General features: G+C 38.8%; 1 protein-coding gene across 2 annotated transcripts in view; it reads left to right on the forward strand.

Annotated features, from left to right (window-relative positions):
- The window catches only part of LOC121475226 (solute carrier family 5 member 4), a 46,667-nt gene that overhangs the window by 12,160 nt on the left and 11,024 nt on the right, over positions 1–23,483 (forward strand). For both annotated transcript variants that reach the window (XM_041728341.1, XM_041728342.1), the window contains 7 exons: positions 3,859–3,939; positions 6,224–6,444; positions 11,434–11,569; positions 12,579–12,686; positions 17,500–17,650; positions 20,161–20,329; positions 21,894–22,109. In XM_041728341.1, coding sequence (XP_041584275.1) covers positions 3,859–3,939; positions 6,224–6,444; positions 11,434–11,569; positions 12,579–12,686; positions 17,500–17,650; positions 20,161–20,329; positions 21,894–22,109 — 1,082 coding nt within the window. The remainder of the gene's footprint in view (positions 1–3,858; positions 3,940–6,223; positions 6,445–11,433; positions 11,570–12,578; positions 12,687–17,499; positions 17,651–20,160; positions 20,330–21,893; positions 22,110–23,483) is intronic.

The following is a 23,483-nucleotide window of genomic DNA, read 5'->3' on the forward strand; positions in this document are numbered from 1 at the left end:
GTTACTATTGAAAGATATGAATTTAGTGTCATCATAATACCTATTCAGTCCCTGTTTCATGGATTATTTCTTTGGGTATCCTCTTTCTTTTACAGAGTCCCCTTTAATATTTCTTGCAGAGCTGGTTTGGTGGTCACATATTCTTTCAGTTTCTGCCTATCTTGGAAGCTCTTTATCTCTCCTTCTGTTCTGAATGAGAGCCTTGCTGGATAGAGTATTATTGACTGTATGCTCTTCTCATTTAGGACCCTGAATATATCCTGCCAGCCCTTTCTGGCTTTCCAGGTCTCTGTGGAGAGGTCTGCTGTTAACCTAATATTTCTTCCCATATAAGTTAGGGATCTCTTACCTTTGCTGCTTTAAGGATCTTCTCTTTATCTTTGGAATTTGCAAGTTTCACTATTAAATGTCAGGGTATTTAATGCTTTTTATTGATTTTAGTGGGGAACTCTCCATCTCCTGGATCTGAATGCCTGTTTCCCACCCCAAATTAGGGAAGTTCTCAGCTATGATTTGTTCATATATGCTTTCTGCTCCTCTGTCACTCTCGGGGCCCTCTCGAACCCCAATTAAATGTAGATTTTTTTTTCTTTCTGAGGCTGTCGTTTATTTCCCTTAACCTTTCCTCATGGTCTTTTAATTGTTTCTCTTTTTCCTCAGCTTTCTTCCTTGCCATCAACTTGTCTTCTATGTCACTCACTCTTTCTTCTACCTCATTAACCCTCATCGTTAGGACCTCCAGTTTGGATTGCATCTCATTTAATTGATTTTTAATTTTGGCCTGATTAGATATAAATTCTGCAGTCATGAACCTCTTGAATCTTTTCCAGAGCTACCAGTAGCTTTTAATTGTGCTTCTGAATTGGCTTCCTGACATTGAATTGTAATCCAAATTCTGTAACTCTATGGCTGAGAGTACTGTTTCTGATTCATTGTTTTGTGGTGAGTTCTTCTTTCTAGTCATTTTGCTCAATGCAGGCTGGCTAAAAACAAGTTGTACTTGTTAGAAGCGCCAACTCTTCTCTCTGTAGCATTCCAGCCATTTTCTCTTAAATCTCAGGTTTAATTTGTAGGTTTTTGGGATGATTTGAAAGTTATCTAGGTAAGTTGGTGGGGAGGTGACTTGGGGACCCTACTCTCTCTCTACAGTCCTCCTGACTGCCTTCCCCAACAAAGTAAGTTGTGAAGAAAAATCCCACTAACGTGACCTGTATGACAAAACATGAGAGACACCTAACTCTGGGAAACAACAAGGGAGTAGTAGAAGGGGAAGTGGGCGTGGTTTGGGGTGACTGGGTGATGGGCACTGTGGGGGGGCACTTGGCAGGATGAGCGCTGGTTATTATGCTATATGTTGGCAAATTGAACTCCAATAAAAAAATAATAATAATCAAATGAAAAATAAATAATTTCTTTCACTTTGAAAAAAATAAAAAATAAAGTAACCATGCGGGAGGCCTTTTGCAAACACTTCGTAGAAAATAACCCTTTACCGAAGTGAATAGATGTTACTGTGTTCCTTTGTGACTCCAGCCAACCACTAGCTGAAAAGCGACACTGAAGTTCTGAGATCTGATGTTCCCCTCTCCTCCTGCTCCTCCTGCCTCTCTGCCCACTCTCTCTCTCTCTCAAGAATACCCCACCCTCTCTCTTTCTACCTACTTGGGAATTGTCCAGTTTACTTGCAGCTCTTGGACTTTCCATCTCAGACATCCATCACTAGGGGTACTCAACCTGACTTTCTCTGGTCCAACATCAAAATCTCTTCCAACCCTGCTCAAGTCAGTGCCCAGGGAACAGGGTTACCTTGATCGATACAGCTGCTCAATGTTAATCCAAAAGTGTGGGTGTAACGTGGATAGAACTGGAGGGTATTATGCTGAGTGAAATAAGTCAATCAGAGAAGGACAAACATTATATGGTCTCATTCATTTGGGGAATATAAAAAATAGTGAAAGGTAATAAAGGAGAAAGGAGAGAAAATGAGTGAAAATATCAGTGAAGATGACAGAACTTGAGAGATACTTAACTCTGGAAAACGAACAAGGGATGGTGGAAAGGGAGGTGGGCGGGGGGTTGGGGTGACTGGGTGATGGGCACTGAAGGGGGCACTTGATGGGATGAGCTCTGGGTGATATGCTATATGTAAAATCAAAACACAGGAGTCAGTTTCGTTTCTATACACTAACAATGAAACAGCAGAAAGGAATCAAGCAGCAATACGAATGGAGCTAGGGAGTGTAATGCTAAGCAAAATGAGTCAATCAGAGAAAGACAAATATATTATTTCACTCATGTGAAATTTAAGAAATAAAACAGGGATCCCTGGGTGGCGCAGTGGTTTGGCGCTTGCCTTTGGCCCAGGGTGCGATCCTGGAGACCCGGGATCGAATCCCACATCAGGCTCCCGGTGCATGGAGCCTGCTTCTCCCTCTACCTATGTCTCTGCCTCCCTCTCTCTCTCTCTCTCTGTGACTATCATAAATAAATAAAAATTAAAAAAAAAAAAGAAATAAAACAAAAAGAGCAAAGCAAAAGAAAAGTGTCACACACACACACACACACACACACACACACACACACACACACACACAAATAAACAACCTCTTAACTGTAGAGAACAAACTGATGACTACCAGAGGGAAGTGGGTTGGGGAATGGGTGAAATAGGTAATGGGGCTTAGGGCACTTGTCATGATGACCACTGGGTGATGTATGAAATTGTGGAATCACTATATTATACAACTTAAACTAATATAACTCTGTATGTTAACTATATTAGAATTAAAATTTTTAAAGTTCTTTACTAAATTGAAGAAGGAAGCATCTGACTGCACATCCAGAACATTTCCATTTCAAAAAAAATCTTCAGTATTTGGTGTGAGCACCTTGACTGATGATAATGATGTGACATGTGTGAAGTAGGGAAATAGTAGTTTGGCTCAGCCATGTGTTCAATACCCAAACTGGCATTTGGAATCCAGCATATCATACACATGGAAAGTCAGAATGAAATAGCAGCTCAGATGTGAAACTAGCAAATCCAGGATGCCTGGGTTCTGAATGGTAGAATCAGGAGAGGAGAATTGGAGCAGTGAGTTTGTTGTAGGGAAAAAGTATGTGGCAACAGTCCAAGCAGGTTCCCATGGGCCACATCCATTCCCCCAATGTCCAACCCCTACTAACTTATGAAAATGAAATTATACCAGCGCAGTTGGAAAGAGTAAAGAAAAATAACTGCTGGAACAATCAAGCTAGCTCTAGAGCCATTTCATACACTTAGCATATGTTTCAAAATAAGTGAAATATGAAGACATGAGTCTTCTATTTACAGGATCAGATTTGTTTTTCCATAGCACTGAAAATCTGGCAAGTCTAGAGTTGAAAAAGAAGTTGTTTATACAACAATGAAGAAAAATATAAGTCAATGACTCTATCTATCATTCAATTTATGAAACAATAATATGTTCCAATATAGAGCAAAATGGCTGTGCTCAAATTTTTGAGGACCAGTATATTATGCTAAATGGAGTGAATTGAAGGATTGTTAGAGAAACTTTCATGATAATAAAGTTTTACCTTTTCTACTATTTAATATTCAGAAACTCACATGAGGGTAGAATTCCACTATAACTCATAGAAACTTTGAGTCAAGGCTGCCAGGCAAGGGAGACAGGAGATCAATGAGACACATGAGTACCAAGGAGATAATGATGCCAAGAGAAGCCTGTGGCCAATAGCTTTTCATATGTTCTCTGCTGAGTTTCTAGGGTTTGGTTTGAGGAGAATGTAAAGGCGAAGGCAAAGAGATGAGGGCACAAGGATAAAATGTCCTGATTCTTTTCTTTCTCTCCACAGGGGGCTTGGCCTCAGTTATCTACACAGACACCCTCCAGACCATCATTATGCTAATAGGTTCTTTTATTCTCATGGGGTATGGTAAGTGATGATAGTGTGCAGTGCCCTGGGGCTCGAAGTCATGAGACTTCTGTTCAGGCCAACTGCTCTTGACTGCTGCCTCCCTGTTCTATCTGGCCGGGCACACGTTCTACCCATTTATACAATTCACATCATTGAAACATCTACTGAACTTCTTTCTTGCTATATTATCTCAGCATGAGGAAATGAGAAGGAAGAACTCTACTTCCTTTAAAAAAATTATTGCTCAGGTTTAATCTTAATATGTTTGTGTCTGGAATTGACAAAATTAATGTCACTGGGTTGATAATTTTACAAAAATATTAGTGCATGGGATTCAATGCTCCAGAAACCATTATATAAGACTCTTCATAAAATGAAAGATTAAATATTAAGAATGGTTAACATAATGATAACTGTTAACTTCATTATGACTTTCAGATGGAAATTATCAATGTTACTCCCTCTGTTGTTAGAATATACAACCACGGGTTGGATTTTCCTTTATGACTCTTGCTTATTTAGTATCAGTTCATTCTCTTAAGTCATGTAGCAAGCACTATTGATTAATTTATAGCTTGCCTATTTTTGTTTTCTTTCATTATGGTATTTGTTTATCTTTGCACAGGAAATCCATGCACACAGTTAATATAAGTTTATATAAGATAAAAACAAGTTTATATAAAATAAAAACATCCCTCCCTTGTCCTGCAGCCACCATGTTCCACTCACTCAACCTGCACTGAATAAAAAAAAAAGCTGCACTGAATACAACTCTGAATGTGCATGCACCTAATTATAGAGCTTGAAGATAATATGAAGCAAAAACTGATAAAACTACGAAGACAACAAATTCGCAAAGAGAGTTGGTGATTTTGACACAACATAGATGCTATTAGTCACATACAGCTATTTAAATTTGAATTGATCAAAATTTAAAATTCATTTTCTCACTTGCCCAGCCATATTTCAAATGCTCAATATATGGCTGGTAATTTTCGTATTGGACAGCACAGATACAGAACAGTTCTATCATAGCAGAAAGTTCTGTTGTACAGAGCAACTCCAGAGACAACTGCTAGTACCATTCCTTACAAACTTTATATTTATCTAACTTCTATGCTATTCTTACTTATGGTTCTTTGGTGTCTAGCTTTGGCGATGCACCTCTGGCATCAATCTCTCTAAACCTTCTCCTTTCCTTAGGATGAAGACAGGGGACTCTCTCATCTCCTAGCATCCTTCATGTATTGTTGTTACAAACCATATTCCCCTTAGCAGAACGTTTCCTTGTATGGTCTGTATCCTCCATTGGATTAAGTTGCTGTCTTGCACTTTCATTTTGTGCATGATCCCAGTACAGATGTTTGGCACATACAAACATTTTGATGCTAAATGAAATAAGTAACGAAAAAGTAAATTAATATCAACCTCAACTCTATGAATGTATGATACTCTGATGAATTTTGCACTCTTCAAGCTTATACTAAGTGGTCCTAGATGCCTGGGTTCATCCTTCTTCTGTCTAGGGTTTCCATCCATTATGGTTCTTTTCTATGCTTCTCTTGCCTTTCCAGACCCCCCAGTGGACTGAGTCTCACAATTTCATCTCACCACACATAATCTGTTACCTTCAATTTCTGTTCCTTATCTTCCCATTTTTTATTGCAGCATGAGAATAATAGAGTATTGCATCAGAAAACCAGACTGTTCATAAAGTCAGAATAGCGAGGCTTTGTATCAGGAACAGAGACCATTGCTTCTGGTCCTTTCAGAGGAGTTGGGGCTTTTTGATGGCTAACTCTGTTAGTCTCATTCTGTTACCTGTTTATTTCTGTTTTGGATGGTTGTGAGACATCAAAGCAGTCTGTTGGATAACATTTTTATTTTTACCATCGGCCTAGACACTAAATAAAAATTTTCGAACAAGGGGTAGTGGAAGAGGACATGGGCAGGGGGATGCAGTGACTGGGTGACAGGTGCTGAGGGGGGCACTTGATGGGATGAGCACTGGGTGTTATACTATATGTTGGCAAATCGAACTCCAATAAAAATATACATATAAAAAAATTTTCAAGAGCAACATAAGAAGAAAGGTTAAAGAGTGATTCATTTTGTCTGCATTGTGAACACATGATAGCATTGTCAATGACAGTGGAGATAGCAGAAAGACGTGGATTCTCTAAGAATTCTGAGGACTTGACCAGGCTAATTGGAGATGCTTGGATACCTCCACCACAAAGGAATAAACAGTAGGTGTCTTTGATTTCTGTGAAACATTTCATTTTATCCAATACTTTTGCAGCATTTGCCGAAGTGGGAGGCTATGAGAGTTTTACAGAGAAGTACATGAATGCCATCCCATCCATAGTTGAGGGGGACAACTTGACAATCAGCCCCAAGTGCTACACTCCTCAGGCTGACTCCTTCCACATTTTCCGAGATGCTGCCACTGGGGATCTTCCATGGCCAGGAACGATATTTGGAATGACCATCGTAGCTGTGTGGTACTGGTGCACAGATCAGGTGAAGTTTGTGTGTGGTGTATAAATGTTTATGTTGCTCTTTTTCCTCTCATAGAAAAGCATCTAGTTTCTATTTTGTACACACATACACACACACATATGCACACACACATACATCATTTAAAGAGTCAAGCACTTCTAAAAGGCTTGTTATGAAAAATAGATATCCGTTGTCCTGCTCTCTAATCTTTTTCTTGTCTCTCAAAGTCAAACATTTTCAGCTCCTTCGGTTAAGTATTTTGGTATGCATATCTCTTCTTTAAATCATTGTATTCCATACTTGATCAGTGAACCATTGGAGTGGATGTCACCACCTTGGAGCTCATGAGAAATAAATGCTCTCAGAAGGTACCCAGACCCATTGGATCAAAATTTGATTGTAAATTTGATCCTCAAATGATTTAAATAAATACTATATTGCTCCCTTTTGATTTTCCAGTTTTAGGATATTTCTGTTGGCTTCCAATAATGAGAGATGAAGGTTTAGCCCTTTCAATTTTCTTTATTCAGTCCTCTACCTCCTATTCTCCCATCCTCCTAATAAAACTAATTCACAGTTTTGGTGAGATCAGCATTCAGTGCTACCATTTTTGTAACTACATAAATATAATTCACAGGTGAGCCACATTATATTCTGATTGATATTTCTTTAGCTTTCACTTTTCTCTGGAATAAATAATTCTTAATTTTTTGTTTCAATTTTTTTTGTAATCATTACTCATTATACACCAAACCTTCTGCAGAATGCCTAAATCTCCCTTATGTGTTCTTCAAAACATATCAAATATCAGGACTCCTGGGTGGCTCAGTGGTTGAGTGTCTGCCTTCAGCTCAGGGAATGATTCTGGGGTCCTGGGATTGAGTCTCACTTCGGGTTCCCTGCAGGGAGCCTACTTCTCCCTCTGCCTATGTCTGATATATATGCTTCTCTTTCTGTGTCTCTCATGAATAAATACACAAAATCTTTTTTAAAAAAATCAAATATCCTACCAACTCTTTTTCTCATTTTCTCTCAGATCCTTTGGCCTCTCCAAACTGTTGGGTTGCTCTCTATGCCTGGTGCCCATCCTAATTCAGGACCCCCTTCACTACCATATTTGAGATTCCCTTTGTCTCATTCTTGGGTTATATCTCTTATTTCCAGTATCCCATGATATCTTCTTTCTTGGTTTACTCCTTCTTTCAAGGCAATTGAATTCTCTGGTAAGTTCCTAAGAAAAACAGGAGATAAATTTATTATGGATTTGTCTTCATATATGAAAATGTCTTCACTCCAGCTTTTCGTAAAGTGTTCTTCTGGCCATGTACACGTGTATGGTTGGAAATAATTTTTTCAAAGTCATAAACTAACTCATTGTCTTCTGACCTCCACCATTACTGGTGAGAAGCCTGAAGTTATTCTTGATCTCTCTGGAAATTTGTCTTTCTTTTGTCCTCAGTATTCTGAAATTTCATCACAACATACTATTTGTTTTCTGTTTTGGGGAAAATTCTTTTTTCTTTTTTTTTTGGAGTTCAATTTGCCAACATATAGCATAACACCCAGTGCTCATCCTGCCAAGTAACACCCTCAGTACCCATCAACCAGTCACCCCAACCCCCTGCCCACCTCCCTTTCCACTACCCCTTGTACATTTCCCAGAGTTAGGTGTCTCTCATGTTTTGTCACCCTCGCTGATATTTTCTCTTTTTTTCTTTTTTTTATTTATTTTGTATTGGTGTTCAATTTGCCAACATATAGAATAACACCCAGTGCTCATCCCATCAAGTGCCCCCCTCAGTGCCCAGCACCCAGTCACCCCCACCCCCCCCCACCCACCTCCCTTTCTACCACCCCTGGATCGGTTCCCAGAGTTAGGAGCTTCTCATGTTCTGTCTCCCTTTCTGATATTTCCCACTCATTTTTCTCCTTTCCCCTTTATTCCCTTTCACTATTTTTTATATTCCCCAAATGAATGAGAACATATAGTTTGTCCTTCTCCGATTGACTTATTTCACTTAGCATAATACCCTCCAGTTCCATCCACGTCGAAGCAAATGGTGGGTATTTGTCATTTCTAATGGCTGAGGAATATTCCATTGTATACATAGACCACATCTTCTTTATCCATTCATCTTTCTATGGACACTGAGGCTCCTTCCACAGTTTGGCTATTGTGGACATTGCTGCTATAAACATCGGGGTGCAGGTGTCCCAGCGTTTCATTGCATCTGTATCTTTGGGGTAAATCTCCAGCAGTGCAATTGCTGGGTCGTAGGGCAATTCTACTTTTAACTCTTTGGGGAACCTCCACACAGTTTTCCAGAGTGGCTGCCCCAGTTCACATTCCCACCAACAGTGAAAGAGGGTTCCCCTTTCTCCTCATCCTCTCCAACATTTGTGGTTTCCTGCCTTGTTCCCCATTCTCACTGGTGTGAGGTGGTATCTCATTGTGGTTTTGATTTGTATTTCCCTGATGGCAAGTGATGCAGAGCATTTCCTCATGTGCTTGTTGGCCATGTCTATGTCTTCGTCTGTGAGATTTCTGTTCATGTCTTCTGCCCATTTCGTGATTGGATTGTTTGTTCCTTTGCTCACACATACTATTTTGTGTAGATCTACTTTTGTCCATTGTGAGGCCACTGTGAGCCAGTTTAATCTGTAAATTGATGTCTTGAATGAATTGGAGGTATTCTTTCTTTGCTTGCTTTTTGTTTTCTTTGGAGACCTTCCAATTTGGGGTGTTGGTCTTCCTCAACTGGTTTTCTAGTATTCTTATCTTTCATCCTCCATATTTCATCTCTTGACCTTTCTGCTCTACTTTCTAGATTTCCCAATATTATCCTCCAATTTTCTGCCTTTGTATTTATAACTCCCAAGATCTTATTTTTCATTTTCTGAGTTTGTTTCTGTTTTCTGTTTTGAAGTTTTCTTCACCTTAAATAGTCTCTGTCACCTCAAACTTGTAATTTCACCATTTTAACCCATCTTAAACCAATGGTCACTTGTGGGGTCAATGAGTGATCAGTTTTCTTTTTCTCTATATAACAAACTGATTTCCTCAACATATCTACCAAAGAATGCATCTGTGCATTGATTTCTGCAACCATCTTTATTATTTACATTTTGTCTCTGACCACCTGACTTATCTCCTGTAAATGGTCTCACATTCACTCTGAAATCTGATACCTGATCTTTCTTGCTTCCTCTCCTCACCTGTAATTTGTATTGTCTCTCCGACTTTCTGCTTCAAGCCCGCTGTCTGAAGATGGCACCCGCTCCCCTAGCACTGTTGCTATCCCTAATAGATTTGTCTCTCCGAAGAGAATTAAGCAGAAAAGGCCATGCCTATTTTCTGACATTCCTTGAGAAGAAAAATGTCAAGAAGTTATGGTATTATGGGTAGAAATACTGCTTTACTAGAAAATTCTTAGTAAAGATATTACACAACTTACATGAAAATTATGAAATTACATGCATTAAATTTCCCAGAACCACTATAATTGATTCATAACTCAATGTGGCCCTCAGAATATTGTGTAGAAATTTAGAGATGAATGCCTCAGAGTTCTCTTCTGATGGCTGCCTTACTCTGATGGATGTTTCTATGGCAATTAGCTTGATTTCTCAAAGGGACGATTTCCCCCTAATGATAGAGAGATACCGATGAGTATATGGCTTATTTGGTGCCTACAACACTAAAAGCACAACTTTTTTTTTTAATTAATTTTTATTGGTGTTCAATTTACCAACATACAGAATAACACCCAGTGCTCATCCCGTCAAGTGCCCCCCACAGTGCCCGTCACCCATTCACCCCCACCCCCTGCCCTCCTCCCCTTCCACCACCCCTAGTTCATTTCCCAGAGTTAGGAGTCTTTATGTTCTGTCTCCCTTTCTGATATTTCCCACACATTTCTTCTCCCTTCCCTTATATTCCCTTTCACTATTATTTATATTCCCCAAATGAATGAGAACATATAATGTTTGTCCTTCTCTGATTGACTTGCTTCACTCAGCATAATACCCTCCAGTTCCATCCATGTTGAAGCAAATGGTGGGTATTTGTCGTTTCTAATGGCTGAGGGATATTCCATTGTATACATAGACCACATCTTCTTTATCCATTCACCTTTCGATGGACACCGAGGCTCCTTCCACAGTTTGGCTATTGTGGACATTGCTGCTAGAAACATCGGGGTGCAGTTGTCCCGGCGTTTCATTGCATCTGTATCTTTGGGGTAAATCCCCAACAGTGCAATTGCTGGGTCGTAGGGCAGGTCTATTTTTAACTCTTTGAGGAACCTCCACACAGTTTTCCAGAGTGGCTGCACCAGTTCACATTCCCACCAACAGTGTAAGAGGGTTCCCTTTTCTCCACATCCTCTCCAACATTTGTTGTTTCCTGCCTTGTTCATTTTCCCCATTCTCACTGGTGTGAGGTGGTATCTCATTGTGGTTTTGATTTGTATTTCCCTGATGGCAAGTGATGCAGAGCATTTTCTCATGTGCATGTTGGCCATGTCCATGTCTTCCTCTGTGAGATTTCTCTTCATGTCTTTTGCCCATTTCATGATTGGATTGTTTGCTTAAACACAACTTGTGGCAAAGATCAGTAGTGACAGCTTTGTACCTGGAAAAGCATGTGGCCATTGTTGCAATGCAGCCTGAGAACTGTAAACATTTTAATAATAGTGATGTGCATTGACTTATATGTAACAAAAGTCTTACAAACATTATACCAAATATTCAGAATGTCCTACGAGAGATAACTTTTTCAGAGATGAGAAACCTGTGTCTCACAAAACCAAATACTCACGTAAGAGAAGCAGGTAAAAAAAAAAAAGAGAGAGAAGCAGGTATTTGAGTTCTGATTTTACTCTGACACCCATTATTTTCCACTATTCATGAACTCATATCTTATTGTAACATTAATCCCTAAAAAGAAACACTCCCCTTCTTTGAAATCATCCTCTAGTTGTTTTTGACTATGTCATGTTTTCCTGGCAGGTAATTGTGCAGCGCTGCCTATCAGGTAAAAACATGTCTCATGTGAAGGCTGCCTGCATCATGTGTGGGTACCTGAAACTACTGCCCATGTTCCTCATGGTGATGCCAGGAATGATCAGCCGCATCCTATACACAGGTAAGCCATTGATTCATGAATTCTCTTTCTTTTATGCTTGAATTCTAAGTAAAGGTTTTAAGATGTATTAAAATCTTGATAAGCTAGAAAACCCATTATGAATGGAAGTAAAAACACAATTCCAGTTAGAGAGAACAGTTTTTGCAGAGGGTCAGAAACAGGAAAATTTGATATATTTGACACCTATATATCCAACAAGGAGAAAATGGCCAAAGAAATTATTATATGCCCCCTTTATGGACAATTACACACAAAATACCAAAGACTTTCTCAAAACTTGGTAAAATGCTGAAGTTATTATGTTTAAATGTATAAAGCAGACCACAAAATATTATCTGAATGATTACCATAGCTACAAAAAAAAGACATTTTTCTGTGGAAAAAGATTAAAAAAGAATTTAAAAAAAAGTAAAAGAAGCTAATGTGTTTAGGGGTTAATATCCTAGGAGTTTTTTAAATCATCTTTTGCTATCTGTTGTCATAAAATTGTTTAAGCAAAAAAAAAAAAATCGCCACGGGGTTGGACAACTGACGCAGCAAAGGGAGGCTTCAACCTACATGAACATTACCCCCAATAACAATCACAAGTCACACTTCTTCTTAGATGTAGGTGGAAAACACTGGGCTAAATGACTGGACACCGAACTAACTTCCTGAATATTATTGTTGTGGCTGTTGTTTTTATCTCTGGAGTTCTGTGCCTTTGGGAGAATTTATGCTCTTGCAGCTTTTCTGGAGGATGGAATCAGCTCCCCCCGTTTGCTCTAATGCTCTGTCTGGGCCATATCCCAAAGAGAAATGCTGCCCCTTACATTAGTGCAAGGGGAGCTATAGGTATGAAATAAACAGGGACCAGATTCATGTTGTGGAATTCAAAATTGAATCTCCAATGTCCCAGCAAATGTTTTTCCTCTCACCCATTATGTACAACTTGTCTCTATGTCCAATGGTTGTAGATCTTACCTGTGGACCCCCCTCACTGAACCCACTTATCTGAATCCCTCCTCAGAGAAGGTGGCCTGTATTGTACCTTCTGAATGTGTGAAACACTGTGGCATTGAAGTCGGCTGCACTAACTATGCCTACCCAATGATGGTGCTGGAACTGATGCCTGATGGTAAGAAAATGTCCATGTTTAAATGAATGGAGAAAATGTAATTATATATAGATGATTTTTTTTATGTTTTTGTGATTTTATTTTATTTTTTTCTTTATTTTTTTATTTTTTTATAATACATTTATTTTTTATTGGTGTTCAATTTGCCAACATACAGAATAACACCAGTGCTCATCCAGTCAAGTGCCCCCCTCAGTGCCCGTCACCCATTCACCCCCACCCCCCACTCTCCTCCCCTTCCACCACCCCTAGTTCGTTTCCCAGAGTTAGGAGTCTTTATGTTCTGTCTCCCTTTCTGATATTTCCCACACATTTAGATGATAGATGGATAGATAGGTAGATAGATGAGTATAGATAATAGTATATTATTCAGCCTTTAGAGAAATGAAACCTGCCATTTGCAACAACATAGATGGACCTAGAAGACATTATTCTAAGTGAGATACGTTGGATAAAGAAAGACAAATACTACAAAATGTAATTTATATGTGGAATCTAAAGAAGTGGAACACATACAAACAGTAGAATGGTGGTTGCCAGGGGCTGAGGGGTGGGGGAAATGGGAAGATGTTGGTCAAAGGGTACAAACTTTCAGTTGCAAGATGAATAAGTTCTGGAGAACTAATGTACAGCAGGAATACTGTACTTAATAATAACGTCTGCTTAAAATTTGCTAAGAAAATAGATCTCAAGTATGCCAATGGAATATTACTCAGCCATTAGAAACGACAAATACCCACCATTTGCTTCGACGTGGATGGGACTGGAGGGTATTATGCTGAGTGCAGTAAGTCAATCGGAGAAGGACAAACATTGTATGTTCTGATTCATTTGGGGAATATAAATAATAGTGAAAGGGAATATAAGGGAAGGGAGAAGAAATGTGTGGGAAATATGAGAAAGGGAGACAGAACATAAAGACTCCTAACTCTGGGAAACGAACTAGGGGTGGTGGAAGGGGAGGAGGGCAGAGGGTGGGGGGTAATGGGTGACAGGCACTGAGGGGGACACTTGACAGGATGAGCACTGGGTGTTTTTCTGTATGTTGGTAAATTGAACACCAATAAAAATTAATTTATTTTAAAAAAAAAGATCTCAAGTATGCTCACCACAAAACAAGAAAACCATAACTGTGAGGGGATAGATATGTTAATTAGCTTAATTGTGGTAATCATTTCACAATGTACACATATATCAAAACAGCATGTTGTACACCTTAACTATATACAATTGTTGTCAATCATACTTCAATAAAGCTGAAAAAAAAAAAAGAAAAACGGTAATGCTGGGACTGCCTCAGAGACCTGACCTGGTCTACAAATGGACCATGAGGAAGGATTATGGTATAATCCTTAATAATCCTAAATTCCATTAATTCAGTTGTCTTCATCAGACATTTCTTTTTTTATTGGAGTTCAATTTGCCAATATATAGCATAACATCCAGTGCTCATCCCGCCAAGTGACCCCTCAGTGCCCATCACCCAGTCATCCCAACCCCCTGCCCACCTCCCCTTCCACTACCCCTTGTTCATTTCCCAGAGTTAGATGTCTCTCATGTTTTGTCACCCTCACTGATATTTTCACTCATTTTGTCTCCTTTCTCCTCAGACATTTCTTGAGCACTTTTTTTGAGCACTTTTTAAAAAATATTCCATTTATTTATTCATGAGAGACACAGAGAGAAAGAGAGAGAGAGAGAGGTAGAGACATAGGCAGAGGGAGAAGCAGGCTCCATGCAGGGAGCCTGACGTGGGACTCAATCCTGGGTCTCCAGGATCAGGCCCTAGGCTGAAGGCGGCTCTAAACCATTGAGCCACCTGGGCTGCCTCTTGGGCACTTTCTATAGGTTACCAGCCCTGTGCTGAGCCTGGAGAATAGAGAGATGAATGAGATATAATTCCCATTAAAAGAATCCTTACTCCTTTAGATACAATACGTCTTCCAAGGCAAGGCAATCAAGAGCATTTAAATAATGGATTTGTCAAAAAAAAAGGGGTTGCATAGAGTGCAATCTGGGTAGCTCAGTCAAACATCTGCCTTTGGCTCAGGTTGTGATCCTGGAGTTCCAGGATCAAGCCCCATGTGAGACTCTCTGCTGAGTCCACTTCTCCCTCTCTCTGTCCCTCCCCCAACTCATGTTCTCTCTCTTTGAGTTCTGATTTTACTTAAATCTCTCTCTCTCTCTCTCTCAAATAAATATAAATAAAATATTTTTTAAAACAGTGCTGTATAGGGGCACCTGGTTAAGTGTCTGCCTTCTGCCTTCTGCCTCCTGCTCAGGTCATGATCCCAGTGTTCTGGGATCAAGTCCCACTTCAGGCTCCCTTCTCAGCAGGGAGTCTGCTTCTCCCTCCCCCCTGCTTGTATGTGCTCTGTCTCTAGCTCTCTTTCTCTCTCTCTCAAATAAATAAATAAAATCTTTTTTAAAATTAAAAGTTTTGCATAGATACAAACTTATAATGTCAGAAAGCTAGAAGTTAATATTTATCCTGCTTTCTTTAGACCAGTTATACCCAAATAATAGACCTCAGTCTATTTAATTTACAACTATTTATTGAGTGCCTGCTATGTGCCAGACACTGCCATGATGCTTAGAAAACATCAGTGAAATAGGCACAAAAAATAAACTGACGTGCCTGTCAACATATATCATTGTGTGGCATTTCCTGCATATTTCCTGACCATTTGAGAATACTCAATACAGAATTCTGGTTATAAATATAAACTTAGAGATAATTTGCTGGAACTTAAATCTGGGAGAGAAAAAACAGTGTGCCCCTATATCTTGGAACTCACATTCTAGTGTAATGAGATAGAAAATAAATTACACATGTGAAAAAGTTAAATTACTAGGATGCTAGAAGGTGTTCTGTGTTGTTCAGAAACAGAGTATGGGGCTCAGGAACAACCAGGTGATCTTGTACCTTACGTCCATCAAATATCAGCTAACACTTTTGTGATTTTTCTCCTTTCTGACACACATGAGCATTGTTAGGAGGAAGGGAGCATGACCCACAAGTGACATCACCCATTCATTTCATTCAACACTTTGTCCCAGGAGTTTTAGGGACATTACTAATAAAAGAGAACTGGAGGATGAAGTGACCATAATATCTAAAACTCTTTGCTCTCCCCACCAAAAACTTCAACAGAACTATCTACTTCTCTTTTCCCTCTCTAGTTCCCTAAGTCTTCAGGAAGCTGAGAGGTTCTCTCCCCAAAGAATGATGGCACACTGTTTTTTCTCTCCCAGATTTAAGTTCCAGCAAATTATCTCTAAGTTTATATTTATAACCAGAATTCTGTATTGAGTATTCTCAAATGGTCAGGAAATATGCAGGAAATGCCACACAATGATATATGTTGACAGGCACGTCAGTTTATTTTTTTTTTATGGAATACTTCTTAGCCATCAGACAGGAGCAATACTTGCCATTTACAAGAAAGTGGATAGAACTAGAGTGTATTCTGCTAAGAGAAATAAGTCAGTGAGTGAGAGATAATTATCATATGGTTTACTAATATGCGTAATATAAGAAACAGCATAGAGGATCATATGATAAGGGAGAGAAAACTGAATGGGAAGTCATTAGGGAGGAAGAAAAACCATGAGAGACTCTTAACTAAGAAACAAAATGAGGGTTGAAGGAGGGAGGTGGGCGGGAGATGGGGTAATTGGGTGGTGGCCTTTAAAGAAGGCATGTTATTTGATGAGCACTAGGTGTTATATGATAAACAGATGATGTTTATCATATAACAACTGATAAATCATTGAAATCTACATGTGAAGCTAAGTAGGTAGTTTATGTTAGCTAATTGAATTTAAATTAAAAAAGAGATTTCCAGGCATTTGTGATCTAAGTGTAGAGAGGCCATTAGGGATATATGAAAATGGAAAAGGGTAAAGAGTCTGTATATGAGACAGAGCAGAATCTTAATAAGTGAGTTACTTAAAGGTATGGAGAAGTTGAATTCAAACAAATGGAAATTCCAAAAAAAAAAATTAAAAAAAAAAAGGAAATTCCAGGAAATCAATAGATTGAGCAGATTCTACTTTCACAGCCTGATCAAAGAATGGCATTTCTGGCTCTGAGGCTATGAGTCTTACAATCATGGGCATATCTTCAGCCCCAGGATGACTGGCCACTGCATCACTGGAACCCCAAAGATTCTTTTCAGAGCCCTCTTTATGTCTCTGTTCTTCAGACTATAGATGAAGGGGTTCAGCATGGGTATGACTATGTGTACATCACCGAGGCCACTGCACTTGCATGGGAGCTCTGGGGAGCAGCAGAGCTAAAGTACACTTCTAGGCTTGTAGAGTAAAATAAGGAGACAACCAAGAGGTGAGATGCACAGGTAGAAAATGCTTTATACTTGCTGTAAGCTGATGAGATTCTATGTATGGGGGAAACAATCTTAGAGTAAGAGTAAAGGAACCCAGTGAAAGGACCACCTGCCAGCAGCACAATCATAAAATACATCACCATGTCATTAAGAAAAGTGTCAGAACAGGCATTCTTAATTACTTGATTGAGTTTTAAAAAAATGAAGGATTTCCGTGCCTGTACAGAAGGTCACCCACAACACCATTAAGCTCTGTAATAAGGAATTCAGGACACTAGAACCAGCAGTCCACAGAGCCAGGGATTCATGATAACCATGTAGTGCAGGGGGTGACAGATAGCCATGCATGTCAGTTTAGTAAGTGTTCCAGGTAACACTTTTGAACAACTCTCTGGTTTGGCAAGGCCCTCCTAAATCATGGAGTCCAATCCCTAACTAATGTTTGAACTTTCATCTGGCCCCAGGACTTCGAGGTCTTATGCTGTCAGTCATGTTGGCCTCTCTCATGAGCTCCCTGACCTCCATCTTTAACAGCGCCAGCACCCTCTTCACCATGGACCTCTACACCAAGATTAGGAAACAGGCATCAGAGAAGGAGCTTCTTATAGCAGGAAGGTGAGAGCATCCTGATTTCTGTCTAAAATTTCTCTGGAAAATAAAAGTGAACTAGTGTCTTCTCATCTTTGGGTTCAGTGAAATAAATGATGGATTTCTAGAGTGGGGAAGGGAAATTAAGAGGACTTTATCTCTTTCCAGATATAAAATTTGGGACCACATTTTGAAATGAAATAGTCACATTTTCAAACTTTCAAGTGCTTCTGATTTTCTCTGATTTCTTCTTGTCCTCACACTCTTTTCCAACTACATCTTCATGAAACTCTAGTGTCTTTCATGGGGTATAAATTCCCCGCCTACTCTAATAGGTTAATGCACTGTCTCTAGAGGTTTCCATGTATATCTCATGAAGCAAGTCACAGATTAATTCAAACACCCCATTAAGAGTATTTTATCAACTGTATTCATTAAGAAATGAGATGCCAAGAGAAACTGACCACCTATGCAAAAAGTAGCATTTTGCAGGAGACAGTAGCAATTGCTTAGTAAATTAAACATTTGCAAGGAAAATTCCAGCAGCTCACTTGGTCTAGATCTTGACTCTGGAAAAATGCTATAGGAGAATAAGAACAATAAAGCATCTATGTTTCTGGTAGCGAAAGTGTTGGACCTGAGTTCAGTAAGCCCAAAATGCAGAAGTCTGCCAATAGGTATATGATCTTGGGTATAAATGCCTTTATCTCAATAATAAATTAATGAATTTTTCTTTCTTTCTCTCTCCCTCTCTCTGTCTCTCTCTCTCTCTCTCTCTCTCTATCTCTCTCTCTCTTTCTCTCTCATTAAATGCCTACTAGTTCCCAGAATACAAATATGAAAAAGAACATATATGTGAAAAATAATTTCCTGCTTTGTAGAATGTATGCCTTTGTTATAAAGATAGAAAATCAATAAATGTATTCCATATCTGATGGCAAAAAGTGCTAGGAAGAAAGTTAAAGCAGGATTAAAGGTGGGTCAATGTGGATGGAACTGAAGGGTATTATGCTGAGTGAAACAAGTCAATCGGAAAAGGACAAACATTATATAGTCTCATTCATTTGGGGAATATAAAAATTAGTGAAAGGGAATAAAGGGAAAGGAGAGAAAATGAGTGAAAATATCAGTGAGGGTGACAAAACATGAGAGACTCCTAACTCTAGGAAATGAACAAGGAGTAGTGGAAGGGGAGGTGGGTAGGGGGTTGGGGTGACTGGGTGATGGGCACTGAGGGGGTGATTTGACGGGATGAGCACTGGGTGTTATGTTAAATGTTAGCAAATTGAACTCCAATAAAAAAAATTTTTTAAAGGATTAAAGGTGGGGGCTCCTCAAGACAGGTGTTCAGGGAGTACTCCCTGAGGAGGTCCCATTTGAGGACAGCCCTGAGGGAAGTGTGGAAGTGAACCCTATGTCTCTGTAGGGAAGGAACAGTAAACGCTGAATTCTTACAACAGGCATGTATGTGGTGTGTCTCAGGACAGTGGTGTGAGGTTGGCACATGATGAGCAAGTGGAAGAGTGATAACAACCATAGGCTAAAGGGTAGCTAGAGGTGAAATTATGTAGGGCCACTTAAGCCATAACAAGACTGGATTTTATTCCACATATCACAGAAAACAACTGAAGATAAGAGAGTAAGGGAGGTACATGATTTGTTTTCCAATGATGATAACAAGGAAAACAAGGATAATGGGTATTATTTATTTATTAAACTTTATTATCTAAGAATCATGCTCAAACTTTCCATGGTTTATCACATTTAATTATTGCAAGGTTGCAGAAAGTTTTTGAAGCTTCAATGAGATACCTATTCCTCAGTCTCCTGCCTAAATACTTGTTCCCCACTTTTCCCCCACCTCTCTGTTTCAGGTGAGCACAGAGAAGTAATGACAGTCCAGTAAATTATGTTTGTTTATTTATACAATAAACACAGAATATTGTGGAGTTTAGCATTAGTCATTCTCCCTGGACCCCAGGAACCTCTAAAAGGGTTTTACCAATATTTTAACCAATTCTTTCTACCTGTCAAAGTACTCAAGGAGTAAAATACACAAATTACCATTTCTGGCCAATTCACTCCACATTCTGGAATAAAGAATATTGTAATTCTAACCTATGCACGCTGACTTAGTTTTTCTCAAGCTAGGAAAAAAGATCAAAATGGGAGTCACTTTCATTATCATACAAATAATTACTTACTCATAGAAATAGTGTGGTGGTTTTTTTCTAACTGATATATTACATAAATTGCATTAGAGAATTATTAACCAGTGGCTGACATTTGAACTGTTATGAATGGATGTTTAATCTCATAATTGAAGCTATTTTTACTAATTGTAGTCAAGCAATTGCTTTATTGGCATTTTACTAACCAGTGATCATTAAGCATGGCATGGCTTCATGCGAGGTCGAGTTTGATTTTATTTGGAAAATCAATGAATGGCCACAAGAATGAATTTAAGAACTAAAGAACAATAGAAGTATTGATAATGCTTTTTGTTTAATGTTTAAATCGTTTTGTTTTCTCCTCAGGCTATTTATCATTCTATTAATTGTCATCAGTATTTTGTGGGTCCCATTAGTGCAGGTATCTCAAAATGGACAACTGTTCCATTATATAGAATCAATTTCTAGCTACCTTGGGCCTCCTGTTGCAGCTGTCTTCCTGCTTGCCATCTTCTGTAAAAGAGTCAATGAACAAGTAAGTAAAAATCAGAAAACTTCTTCCCTGCTAGAGTAAGAAAGTTATTTCTTTCACTGGTAGAAAAATGCATTCTTTCCACTTTGTATATACAACTCAAAGCCCATCTCAATTTTTTTAAGATTTTATTTATTAATTCTTGAGAGACACACACACACACAGAGAGAGAGAGAGAGAGAGAGAGAGAGAGAGAGAGAGAGAGTGGGGGGCAGAGACACAAGCAGAGGGAGAAGCAGGCTCCATGCAGGGAGCCCGATGTGGGACTCCATCCCGGGGCCTCCGGGATCACGCCCCAGGCGGAAAGCAGGTGCTAAACCGCTGAGCCACCCATCTCAATTTTAATTGTAATCAGCTACAATTCCTGATTCTCACTAAAGTGTGTAAATATAGAGGGCACACTTATAGTACAGTCTTTTTTAAGATTGTATTTATTTATTTTAGAGAGAGACAGACATAGTGAGAGAGAGCATGAACAAGGAGGAGAGGAAGAAACAGGCTCTCCACCGAGCAGGGAGCCCAACATAGGACTTGATCTCAGGACCCCAAGATTATGACCTTAGTCAAAAGCAGACACTTAACCAACTAAGCCACCCAGGCACCCCAGTACAATCTTTATATTTCTTACAAAATATTATATACATACATGACATGATGCTAAGGAACACAAGTTTTGGAGTAAGACTGACAGGATCCAATCCCGAATCTACCATTTTATATCATTGTGATCTTGATCAAACCATTTGATTCTGTGTAGAATGAAGTTAATCATATGCCTACCTTATAGGATTGCTGTGAGGATTAAGAGATTTTTTTTAAATGTGAAGTACTTGGGAAAGAACCTACCACACTAGTAACAACTCAAAATATGTTAATTTTTATTATTATATCTGTAACTGATTCTTATGGATAATGTAAATTTAATCCCTTAATTGTTTCCAATTGTTAGCTTATTATAATTTTGAAGTGAAGAATAGGTGCAGAGAGGTTAATATCTTATGTGCTTTTCAAATGTTACTTATTATTAGTAAGTGGGATCTTGGGATTCAGACTCAGGTCTACCTCCAACCAAAGCTCATACTCATAATCTCTATGCAATACTGTTTCCCTAAACATAACATCTTGATCAGGGAATCAAGGGATACATGTTTCCAATCGCACTAACTTCTTAGAGAAAATAAATCCTTTTAGTTGTCAAAAGTTTAATAGACCTATCGTAACTATCTAATATCAACTCTGCAAATTGTTTAACATAAGCCATAGTTCTGTCTATTCTATAAAATAAGTCACTACTTTTGAAATCTATATATAAAATAAAATTCAAGGTAAACTTAAGTCTGGGTCAGAGTAGGCAGTAGTGTCCTCAGGGTGCAATGAAATCTCAGGATCACAGAAAGCAGCAGCCCACTAATAAACATGTGTATTTGCATCTTTGATGAGTTTATGCTCAAGGTTAGCCATTGTTGGTTCTTAGTGAAGAAAACAGGTAGGATGATGATAATGATTTACTCAAATGAGTGTCTCATCTTTTCCAAATACTCGTATTTTATTCTTGTTCCTTTTGCAGGGAGCCTTCTGGGGTCTAATCACTGGACTTGTGATTGGCCTCATTCGTATGATTGCAGAGTTTGCCTATGGAACGAGTAGTTGTTTGGCTGCCAGTGCCTGTCCTGAAATCATCTGTGGAGTACACTATCTGTACTTTGCCATCATTCTCTTTTTTGTTTCCATGCTGGTCATCCTGGGAATTTCTCTGCTAACAAAACCCATTCCTGATGTACATGTGAGTGATGAAAAGCGGAAATATGTTTATTTGAAAAAAATAGTTATTTGCCTTCCAGGGAAATGGACTCCTAACTCTGGGAAATGAACTAGCGGTGGTGGAAGGGGAGGTGGGTGGGGGGTTGGGGTGACTGGGTGATGGGCACTGAGGGGGGCACTTGATGGGATGAGCACTGGGTGTTATTCTATATGTTAGCAAACTGAACACCAATAAAAAATAAATTTATAAATTAAAAAAAGAGTTTCAGCAAAGAAAGTAGATATTGTATAAGAAAATTTATGATTAAGAATCTTATGAAGTAGGATGCCCAGATAGCTCAGCAGTTGAGCATCTGTCTTTGGCTCAGCGTGTGATCCCGGGTCTGCTGATAGAGTTCCACATCAGGCTCCCTGTGAGGAGGCTGCTTCTCCCTCTGCCTATGTCTCTGCCTCTCTCTGTGTCTCTCATGAATAAATAAATAAAATCTTTTAAAGAAAGTTTTATGAAGCTATAATTAGAAATATTAGCTGTAAGGTGGAAACATATGCCTGTTATGTCAACAACAAATAAAAAAGCCAATTACAAATTCTGGTAAATCCATACAAGAAAGTCATGAGCCAAATAATGAGACCAAGTAAAATGAAGTGCGACTTCAAACATATGGTAGGTTATAATTTTGAAACCCATTTGATACTTGAAATCATTTCTTTAGAATGACCTAGAGCTGGTATTTATTCATTGTATCCAATCACATGTCTTGGATCTATGGCACAGGAAAAAAAGTTGCTATAATAACATAAATAGCTATTTATTTTCCAATTTTCAATCAACACACAGACCAAGCATGGAAAATTAATCATATTGACAAAAAAAACAAAATTCTATAAAGCTTATAATAGTTTTAAAATAATGATACAGTTGACAAAAGCTTGGAGATTGGCTGGGAAATAAATGTGTAAGGGCATAAATTGCTATCAGGATTTAATAGCAGTAACTATATAAACATGATGGATCCAGAAATGAAGCTTAGGAAGATATTTTAGGGGCACCTGGGTGGCTCAGTCAGTTAAGCATCTGACTTCAGCTCAGATCATATCTCAGGGTCTGAGAATCAAGCCCCATGTTGGCTCTGTGCTGGCCAGGAATCTGCTTCTCCTTCTCCCTCTGCCCCGCCCCCTATCCATGTGCACACTCTCTCTCTCTATCTTTCTCTCAAATGAATAAATAAAATCTTTTTTTAAAAAAGAAGGTATCTTAAAAGTTACAAAAGTAACCACTAGACAACTGAAAGTAATAATGTTGCAGCTAATAACAGCTGAATAAGGACAGTGAGTATGTATATGTAAGTTAGATGTATATGCAAGTTAGCTAAATCTTTAACTTTTATGAAATTAT

Source organism: Vulpes lagopus, chromosome 14 (genome assembly GCF_018345385.1).
Source record: "Vulpes lagopus strain Blue_001 chromosome 14, ASM1834538v1, whole genome shotgun sequence".
Lineage (NCBI taxonomy): Eukaryota > Metazoa > Chordata > Mammalia > Carnivora > Canidae > Vulpes > Vulpes lagopus.